The following is a 10,914-nucleotide window of genomic DNA, read 5'->3' as shown; positions in this document are numbered from 1 at the left end:
GGGTCTGGCCTCACCCTTTCTCCTTGTTTCCATCTCTGTGCGGTGTGTTTTACTAAGTACTATTGAAAGTAGAAAAATAATAATAAAAAAAATTGATATTTTGCAGGAAGTAGCTTTTGCCAGGCAGCTCGCTTCCCTGGGCCCACCTCACCCAGCCCTTGCCCACTCCCCACCCACACAGGATGCTCAGAGTTCCCATCTGGAAAGAGGACATCCAAAGAGGATCCTGTCCAGGTGACAGGCCTGCCAGCAGCCTGCTTGCCCAGTGCCTGGCCCCGCTGCCTGCTCCGCTGTGGTCCTGGCCCTGCCCTGCTCTGGCAGGGGAACAGGGCCGGCTTGTTCTGCCTCCTTCCTGGACCCCCGGGCTCTGGGCCCACACCCCGTGGGGAGGCACACAGGAGAGGAATGAGGCCAAGTGCTAGTGGGCAGGCTGGAGCGGCCCCTGCACACACTACACACACCTGAGAGTTGGACTTACACTTCAAAGGCAGGAAGGAAACCTGGTCCGTCTGTGGGAGCGGGGCCAGGAGGGGGGGAGGCAGGAGGGGCAGTGCGGCAGGTCCCACCCCAGCAGGTGGCCCGTGGCGCCTGTGGCAGCAGCCCAGTCCCAGGACCCGCCTGGGAATAGCAGGCCAGTGTCTGTGGGAGACAAGCCCAGTGTGTGTTGGTGGCTTTGCCTCAATAGCACACAGTCCTTCCCTCCTGCCCAGCTGCCATTTCTGGCATGAGGAGTCCCAGAGGCCGGGGCAACCTAGGATGCACCTCCAGCTGCTCAGTCCACGTCAGCCCCATCAGAGGGACCCAGACTGTTTCACCAGCAGCTGCAGTCTGTTCCTTCATCAGTGGCCTCCAAGTGGGCGTCTTTGGTGAGGCATGCTGTGCCCTTCCCGTGGCAGGCCCGCCAGCAGACAGGTCCGCCAGGCTTTTGCAGCAGAGGGCCAGGCAGTGGACATCTTCGGCCTGTAGCCATACGGGTTCTGACTGGCTACTCTGCTCTGAGCCCCACAGGTAGCGAGTGGGCGTGGCTGTGCCAGTAAGCCTGGATTTGCAGAACCAGGGGTCCTCATAGGACAGCCACGGTATGGCCTGTGAGCTAGGAATGTTGTTTATATTTTTAAAGGGCTGTAAAAACAAAAACAAAAAGAAGGGAGAGGAATGCACAATAGAGACTGTATGTGGTCCACAGGCCAAAGAGGGTCATTGGCCCTCAGAGAACAGGCTGCTTGCTTGATGAGGCCATTTGCAACAACCCAAGGTCAGTAAAAATCGGGCTTGTCTGGTCCGAAAGAGCCCCCTACATGGCCAGGGTGACCGCTTCCAATTCTGCCCACAGCACTGACTGGCCTTCCCGAGAGCTCCCCGTGTTGGGGCTGCACTGGGAGGCTGCCGCCACGGAGGGGCCCCGCTGTGACCGGAGGGCCCAGGAAAACAGCAGCTTCACTGGCCGCTGGAGTGGGAGAAAAGGCTTCCCAGGGGTAGCTCCACTGTTTCACAAAAACCGAGGTGACTCTTGCCACTGAGCCATTTCCATTAGGCCTCCCACCCTGGGCCCTTCCCTTGTTAGTGTCGAGCTCCCAGTCAGCTCACCCCAAATGAGAGGCCAGCGAGTCACAAGGCCCCCACGGGTCACACTCAGCTTCGATGAGCTCTCACTGGCCCCATCAGTGTCCCAATTTTAAACAGGGTGTGGCTGGGTCCTGCTTCAGCTCCAGCTGTGACCCACCTGCTCCTCTGGGAATCTCAGAGTTTCTGCAAAAGGGCCTGGGCTGGGGCTCTGTGGTGACCTCTTCTCCCAACGGCTGCGCCGTGTTCCCTTCTCTGTGAGCCCCTCACACTTGGTATTTCCTGTTTCTTTGATGGAAGCCACCCTGATGGGTGTGAGGAGGTGTCGCTCTGCGGCTTTGACACGCGTTTTCCTGATGACCCAGCATGTCTGATTGGCCATTCATGTGTCTTCTTTGGAGAAATGTCTATTTCAGGTCCTTTGCCCATTTTTTTAATCAGGTTGTTTGGGCTTTATTGTTGCATGAGTTTTCTATATATCCCTTATTAGATATATGATTTGCAGGTGTTTTCTCCCATCTAGTGGGTTGCTAATTGTGCCTTTTGATGCACAAAAGGTTTTTCATTTCGATGGACTGCAGTTTGTTTTGTTTTGTTTTGTTTTGTTTGTTCCCTGTGCCTTGGTGTCACCTGCAGGAAATCACTGCCAAGTCCAACGTTGTGAAGCCTTTATCCTGTGTTTTCTTCTGAGTGTTAAATTTTGAGCCCTTACCTTTAGGTGTTTGATCCATTGGAACTAATTTTTTGGCTGTGGTGTTAGGTAAGGGTCCCACTTCATTGTTTTGCCTGGGAACCTCCTGTTTTCCCAGCACCGTTTGTTGAAAGCCATTTGACCACACGAACAAGGGGTTATTTCTGGACTCTCTGTTCTGGCCCCTGGGCCTCTCTGCCTGTCTGAACATAGTAAATTTAGTTATTTTATTGTCAGATAACTCTAGTATCTGGTGTTTCTCATGTTTCCACTTACTCCTGTTGGTGGCGTCCTGCTTCCTTGTGCGCCCGTTATCTCCGACTGTGTCCTGGGTTTTGAAGCATCATTCATGGGAGTGACTTGAGCCTCAGGTGAGACCATCTTCCTCCAGAAAGGGTGTTTCTCTGCTTCCGCCTGGCAGGAAACACCTTAATCCAAGTCACATGCACAAGACTCTTCCTTCAGGTTCACCCGAACTGTGTGGGCAGCTGTGTGTGTGTGTGGCAGGGGGGGGGAGGTCCCAGCTTAGTGTGAGGTTCCCTAGGTGCCTGCCTCGAGCCAGCTCTGAGCTCTGACATCTATCCCTCTCCCTCCATGAGGCCACTCAAATCGCAGGTCTGCTTTGTAGCTATGGCTTCTATGTCTGCGGACGTAGTCTCTCAGGGAAAGGGCTCTGAGTGCCAGGGCCCCTCCAGGCTCCTTGTCCTCCACGTGGAATCAAGAACCTCACTTGCAAGTACAAATTAAAAATAATAAAATAGTAAAAAATAAAAATTTTTTAAAAAAAAGAACCTCACTCGCTTGTTGGCTCATTGGTGCCTTTGAGAAGTATGTTTATCGGCCTTTTTTGCTGGTCTGGGTAACAGAGCCTCCCTCACCTAAGGGGGAGTCCTAAAGGTCTTTTCTAAAAGCACAGTTCTGACCACAGTCTTCCCAGGAGTGAGTCAGGACAGCCTCGAGCCCAGCTCTGTGATTGCTAACTCATTCGGCCCTGCCCAGCACCCTGCGAGGCCAGCAGCAGCATTAGCCCCGCCTCAGAGGTAAACATCCAGAGCGCAGAGAGCGCAGGCTGCACCTTGTGGTTGCATAGCCAGCGAGTGGCAGGGTCAGGGCTGTCCAGCTGCAAAGATGCTGCTCCCCTTCCTCTGCTCAGGAGCTTCTAGGGCTCCCACTTCCCAGAGTCCTGAGCACAGAAGCCACCTGGTCATTGAGGCCCTTGCAGCCTCCCCTGGCAATGCTGGCCCCTGCGCACCCCGCCTCTGCTCTGTGGGCACTCCTGCCCTCGCCTGATCCTTCCAGACCAGAGTCTGGGACCCTGTCCTACCCTCCGAAGGCCCCTGGCTGGAATGGGATCCAGAAGCTCAGGCTGCTGAGCAGACCTGAGTGCCCCACATGTCAAAGACCAGGGCCCACACTGGGGCTCCCTGACCCCAGAGCGGCAGCCCAGGGCTGGGTACCCTGCAGGGCATCTGGGACACAACCTGTCCAGGAGGCAACGGGTCAGGCTGAGGGGTCCCCTGTCTGGGACCAGGAACTGCCAGGCCATCCCAGGATGCTCTTCCCAAGCCTGGCTCACCCTCGCAGGGTGCCTGGTGGGGGAGGCTGGGAGGCTGTGCCCACCCACAGCCCCCATCAGTCCCTCTCTGGCTTTCTGCCCTGACAGGTGAACAACAATGGGATCATCTCCTTCCTGAAGGAGGTTTCTCAGTTCACCCCGGTGGCCTTTCCCATCGCCAAGGACCGCTGTGTGGTGGCGGCCTTCTGGGCGGATGTGGACAACCGGCGTGCAGGGGATGTGTACTACCGGGAGGCCGCCGACCCCGCCATGCTGCGCAGAGCCACGGAGGACGTCAGACGCTACTTCCCTGAGCTCCCAGACTTCTCTGCCACCTGGGTTTTCATCGCCACCTGGTACCGCGTGACCTTCTTTGGCGGCAGCTCCTCCTCCCCCGTGAGTTTCTGTCCTGGGGAAGGGAGGAGGTACAGCTGGGCCCAGGCCTCCCTCCAGGGCACCCACCTTGCCGAGGGGTCAGCTTTAGTTGCCGGCCCATGCCTGAGAGGAAAAGCTGGGTTCAGGCACGGGAGTCACTGACGAAGGTCCGAGCCTGACAAGGCCCGGGAGAGTAGCTCACACGCCGGGGAGAGGAGAAGGATGATGTGTTACGGGTTTTCCACTGGGAATGCTTCTGTCCTCAAAGGGTCAGTCAGGAAGTTATCGCGCCTTATACTTCATCCTCGACTGTGCCAAACAACAAAGTGTGAGCTCAGGAGTAACTGAGCACTCTGCCCAGCATGGTAGTGCTGGTGGGCGGGTCCCCCTGAGTGGGTCCCCCCACACCCGCAATGAGGACAGTGCTGTCCCTCCTGGGGGTCACACCATGCACGAGGAGGCACTGGGAGCAGAGAGGTTCTCTGAGCTGTTTGTTCACGCATTTAACCCACATTTCTGTAGGGGCACCTCTTGGGGGGCAGGCCCTGGACAGAGCAGACAGGACACGGCTCTCTCTGGGGTGTCACAAACGACCATGTGATAAAGGTGCCAGTTGCCCTGAAGTGGCCAGCATGGCCGTGCCAGCCGGAGGGTGGGTCTGAGCCATGTGGGGGGTGAGGGTAGAGGACCAGGATGGCTCAGAGCAGCCACGGGGGGGATGTGACAAGACACTGGGCAGCAAGGGGAGCTACAGCAATCACAGCAGAGCCTGGTTCCTGTCGCACACACTGGGGAGGGTGGGTGGACAGGGGGGCCTGCACTCAGGCTCTAGGGGTGCAAGTGAGGGACTCGGCCCCGGATGTGCCAAGATGGCCATGCCCAGCGGGCATCTAGAGATGGAGCCCAGGGTCCTTAGAGGTGGCTCAGGGGAACTGGGAAGGTGGGCAAGTGGGTCCAGGGAGGGATGTGCCAAGTGACGAGATGCCCACAGACTCTGAGCGCCCCAGCAGCCAAAATGAACAAGTGAGAGAGAGGAAGAAGGACGTTAGCAGGTGCCTACGAGAGGGAGACACTCACTGTGTGGGCCTTTCTGTGAACATTACCGCAAATCCGCGCACTGGTGGACTTCTGTTCATACAGAGCTCACTGGTATTTTGTAAGTTCTGTTTGTTTTTTTCTTTCCACCAATTTGTAACAAAACAACTTTGTAACAAAAGGTAAAGAAAACCCAACTATAATTCCTCTACCAGAAGACAACTCCCCGTCAACATTTCCTAGTGTCCACTGACCCACAGTCTAAAAAATAAATAGAGCCGCCAAGAACATGCTGTTTTGTGAGTGGTTGTTGTTTTGTTTTTCACTCAGCAGTATTGTGGGCATTGTCCTCATTTTATATGTTCTCTTACCTCATTTTAAAAATTACTCTTTCACCTCTGCGGAGGAAGAGGCACCCAGAACGCCTCCGGAGTTGACAGAGAACCTTAACATTCCCATTTCCAAACCCGGAGATGTGGGTTAGAAAAGGGATATCCACATCACATCCTCAGAAGACAGGGAGTCGAGATCCTGAGTTCGGGCTGGGAGGTGGCCTGTGACAGGGAGACTTGGGAGCCCTCTCTGCAGCGGCAGCTCTGGAAGCAGGTGATCCACAGGCGGTGACAGTGCAGCTGCTAACGCTCCTCAAATCCGGGCCTCACCTGCACACACGCTGCCCGGACCGACCGTGCTGCCACTCCGCCTTCATGGCCATCACCTCCTCCCTGTCCTCAGAACTCTAGCACTTAGGTTCACACCTTCCCATTGTTAATGTTAACCTAAGAAGACACACAGACCACCGCCATAAAGCAAATATCACAATAGAATGAGTCACATGACTTTTTTGTGTCCCATTGCATATAAAGGTTATGTTGACACTATAGTGTAGTCCATTAAGTATACAATAGCATTATTGGACACTTAAAGAAAGTACATACCTTAATTAAAAATACTATATCGCTAAAAAAGGCTAACCATCATCTGAGCCCTCAGTGAGGCGTAATCTCGGTGCTGGTGGAGGGTCCTGCCTCAATGTTATGGCTGCTGACTAATCGGGGTGGTGGTTGCAGATGGTTGGGTGGCCAGGGCAGTTTCTTAACATATGACAATGACGTTTGCTGCACTGATTGACTCTTCCTTTCACAGACTATTTCTCTGTAGTGCTATCAGCATTTTACCCACAGACTTCTTTCAAAACTGGAGTCAGTCCTCTCAACCCCTATCAGCTAAGTTTATGTGATATTTTAAATCCCTTGTTGTCACCTCAACAGTCTTCACAACATCTTCACCAAGAGTGGATTCCAGCTCAAAAAACTACTGTCTTTGCTCATCTGTAAAAATCAACTCTTCATCCTTTCAAATTTGGTCATGAGGTTGCAGTAATTCAGTCACACCTTCAGACTCTACTGTTAATTCTAGATATTTTGCTATTTCCACCACGTCTGCAGTTACTCCTCACTGACGTCTTGAACCCCCCTGAGGGCTGGAACCACCTTCTTCCAAACGCCTGTTAAGTTGCTATGTTGATCTATTTCCACGAATGTCCTTAATAGCTCCTAGAATGGTGAATCCTTTCCAGAAAGTTTCCAATTTACCTTGCACAGGTCTATCAGAAGAATCATATCTATGTGAGCTATAGCCTTACAAAATAATAAGACTTGAAAGTCTAAATGACTTCTTGATCCATAGGCTATAGAATGGGTGTTGTGTTAGCAGGCATGAAAACAACATTAATCTCATTGTCCATCTCTATCAGAGCTCTTGGGTGACCAGCTGCATTAGCCCCTAACAAGAGAGTCAGCCTGTCCTTGAAGCGTTGAAGCCAGGCATTGACTTCTCTCCAGCTATGAAAGTCCTAGGTGGTGTCTTCCAATATGAGCCTGTCTCTATGTATTACAAATCTGTTGTTCAGTGTAGCCACCTTCATTAATTATCTCAGCTAGATCTTCTGAATAACTTGCCACATCTTCTATATCAGCTCTTGCTGCTTCACCTTGTACTTTGATGTTGTAGAGATGGTTTCTTCCCTTTAACCTCATGAATCAACCTCAGACAGCTTCAGACTTTCCTTCTGCAGTCCCCTCAATTCCCCCAAGTCTTCATAGAATTGAAAAGAGTTAGGGCCTTGATCTGGGATAGGCTTTGGCTTAAGGCAGTGGTTCTCAACCTTCCTAATGCCGCGACCCTTTAATACAGTTCCTCATGTTGTGGTGACCCCCCAATTTCATTGTTACAAATTGAACATAATTAAAGCATAGTGATTAATCACAAAAACAATATGTAATTATATTTGTGTTTTCCGATGGTCTTAGGCGACCCCTGTGAAAGGGTCGTTCGACTCCCAAAGGGGTCGCGACCCACAGGTTGAGAACCACTGGCTTAAGGGAATGTTGTGGCTGGTGTGATCTTCTATCCAGACCACTAAAACCTTTTGCACATAAACAATAAGGCTGTTTAGCTTATCACTGTGTATTTGCTGGAATAGCCCTTTTAAGTTCCTTCAAGAATGTTTCCTTTGCATCACAACTTAGCTGTTTGGTGCAAAAGGTCTGGTTTTAAGCCAGTCTCAGCTTTTGACATGCCTTCCTCATTAAGCTTAATCATTTCTAGCTTTTGATTTAAAGTGAGAGACATGTGACTGGTCCTTTCATTTGAACACCTAGAGGCCATTGTGGGATTATTTATTGGCCCAATTTCACTATTGTTGTGTTTCAGAGAACAGGGAGGCCTGAAGAGAGGGACATAGACAGGGGAACGACAAGCGAAGCAGTCAGAACACACACATTTATCAATTAAGTTCACTGTCTTAATGGGGTGGTTCATGGTGCCCCAAACAATTACAATAGTAACATTGATCACTGATCACAGATCACCAGAACAGATATCATAATGATGAAAAGTCTGAAATATTGTGACAATTACCAAAACGTGACACAGAGACACAAAGTAAGCAAATGCTATTGGAAAATGGCACCAATAGACGTGCTCAATGCAGGGTCATCGCAACCCTTCAATTTCTAAAAACACAATTTCTAAAAGCGCCATCAATGAAACGCAATGAAACAAAGTGTGCCTATACACCGTATGGTCTCTGGTCACTGCCACGTCCACACACTGGCCCAGAGTCGCTGGCCCAAGGCCTCGAGTGCAGGGTACCCTGAGGTGGGCATGCGCAGCCTCAAGTCCACTGAGGTTTATCCTGGCATGAGCCTCTAAAAGGGAGATTACTGCCTGCAGAATTTCATGTTCCCCTCAAAAATGTGCCCATGCATTCTCACATGCCACATGGGATGTGCCCGGTTCCCTGCACTCCAGCCAGGAGCCCTCCCGCTTTCCTTCCTTGCCTTTTCAAACTTCCACATCTTTGATTCCTAGCGATGCTGGATTTGCTCCTGTGTTACCTGCTAGTTGTATTCTACTTGTCATGTATCTGAGCATAGCCTGTGTTATCTTTTTGGTCTTTCTCTCATTGATCTGTAGACGTTCTTGTATTAAGAATATGAATAGTCTTGCCTGCTGCATATATTATAAAAACATTTTTCACTTTGCTGTTAGCCACTCAGTTTGCGTTTATGGCACTTTGTGATATTCAGAAGTTTTTGTAGCCAAATGTATAAATCTCTTTTTTTGTTGCTTTTGCGTTAACATAAGTCATGCCTAAGCCTCCCTGAGAGGCTCTCCATGGTGCCCACTATTTCTTCCAGTGCTGCGACAGTGTCATTTACAACCTTACTTGATTTAGGCTTTATTTTCGTGAGTGATGTAAAATTCTAATTTCATTGTTTTTTTTGTCATGTATCTGAGCATAGCCTGTGTTATCTTTTTGGTCTTTCTCTCATTGATCTGTAGACGTTCTTGTATTAAGAATATGAATAGTCTTGCCTACATCATATATTATAAAAACATTTTTCACTTTGCTGTTAGCCACTCAGTTTGCGTTTATGGCACTTTGTGATATTCAGAAGTTTTTGTAGCCAAATGTATAAATCTCTTTTTTTTTGTTTTTGCGTTAACATAAGTCATGCTTAAGCCTCCCTGAGAGGCTCTCCACGGTGCCCACTATTTCTTCCAGTGCTGCGACGGTGTCATTTACAGCCTTACTTGATTTAGGCTTTATTTTCATGAATGATGTAAAATTCTAATTTCATTGTTTTTCGGAGTTTCCTATTCATCCCATGATCCTTTGCCCGATCTGAAATAGCACCTCATATGTACCCTACCCACTAACATTTTGGAATAGAATTCCATGAAAATCATAAAACCTGATTATTAAAAACATTTTTCCTTGATTCCTCTGTTCATCTTTCCCTTTTCCTTTTATGTTTTTGTCCTATTCCCTCAAGGCAGTTTTGTGGATTTGACCAAGTGAGCAGGAACTCTCTGTGCCCCCGGCCCCCACAGGGGACATGTCTGCTCCTGGCGTCAGTGGGCCCCCACAACCCCCGTGCAGATTCTTGGGGAGGGGGGCAGGTTGGCCTGTGCCAGGGCCTCAGACACTGGAGACACAATGGAGGATGGAGGACGAGGCCATCAAGGTTCTGCCCTATGGCTGACCGAACATCTAGTTGGGGAGACAATGGCAGTGTGTGCAGGAATATTGGAGGGGCAGGGCCTGGGAACGGAGACAAGGCGGGCAGGACCCTGTTCAGGCCTCCCTCCTTGGCAGGTCAACACGTTCCAGACTGTGCTCATTACGGACGGCAAGTTCTCTTTCACCATCTTCAACTATGAGTCCATCACGTGGACCACAGGCACACACGCCAGCAGCGGGGGTGACGCCACAGGCCTTGGGGGCATCGCGGCCCAGGTAGGGGTCCCTGCTCCCTATTGCCGGCACTGTCATGAGCTGATGAAACAGGCAGACCTCTCCCCTCCTGCACCCCACCCCAACCCCCACCTCCACATGCACTACTGTGCAGAGGCTGGTGCAGGGTGATCCAAGCCCTCTCACCGCCCAGAACCACAGAAACATCCTTGGCCAAAGGCCTTTGTCCTGACCACACTGCCTGGCCACTGCAGCAGGGAAAGAAGGTCCTGGGATCTCTGCACTGACTGCCCCCAGGTCCGGCAGGGCTGTGGCCCCAAGGACCCCGGCCAGCAGGAAATCCCAGGTGTGGAGGGCATGGTCAAGGGCCAGTGCCCAGGGCCTGCCGGTCCCCTTCTGGCTGTGCACCCCCATCTACTTCCCCTGAGGTTGCACTTGCCGCTGGCCCCTAGGGAGACCCAAAACCCAGCAGTGAGTCATGGGGGGGGGGGCATGGGGGTGCCAGGCCCAACCAAGTCTTTGGCTCAGAGCCTGGCTGGGAGGCTGCTGACATTGGCAAGGACAGCGTGGTGGAGGGAAGGGGTGGATACCCCTACACCTTAGAGCTCTCCCGCTGTCTCCCACACAAGCTCTTTGACCTTGACAGTGTGTGCAGGAATGGTGGATGGGGCAGGGCCCCATCTGGGGGAGGTGGGAGCTTTAGGGAGACCTGCGGACCCAGCCCGCACCTGCCCCCACTCTCTCACACCCACCCAGGCTGGCTTCAACGCGGGAGATGGGCGGCGCTACTTCAGCATCCCAGGCTCGCGCACTGCGGATATGGCGGAGGTGGAGACCAGCACCAACGTGGGCGTGCCCGGGCGCTGGGCTTTCAGAATCGATGATGCCCAGGTGCGCGTGGGGGGCTGCGCCCATGCAAGTAAGAGCACC

At 51.9% G+C, this 10,914-nt stretch overlaps 1 protein-coding gene across 1 annotated transcript in view; it reads left to right on the top strand.

Moving 5' to 3' along the window:
* Positions 1–3,914: 3,914 nt before the first annotated feature.
* Positions 3,915–10,914, top strand: part of SNED1 (sushi, nidogen and EGF-like domains 1) — a gene marked incomplete at its 5' end in the record, with an annotated part of 44,926 nt that continues 37,926 nt past the window's right edge. Inside the window, 3 exons of the mRNA XM_014547187.1 lie at positions 3,915–4,205; positions 9,886–10,026; positions 10,741–10,903. Coding sequence (XP_014402673.1) covers positions 3,915–4,205; positions 9,886–10,026; positions 10,741–10,903 — 595 coding nt within the window. The remainder of the gene's footprint in view (positions 4,206–9,885; positions 10,027–10,740; positions 10,904–10,914) is intronic.

This window comes from Myotis brandtii, unplaced genomic scaffold, assembly GCF_000412655.1.
Source record: "Myotis brandtii unplaced genomic scaffold, ASM41265v1 scaffold112, whole genome shotgun sequence".
NCBI lineage: Eukaryota > Metazoa > Chordata > Mammalia > Chiroptera > Vespertilionidae > Myotis > Myotis brandtii.
The sequence above is the reverse complement of the archived record's forward strand: the minus strand, read 5'-3'. Positions and strand labels throughout refer to the sequence as shown.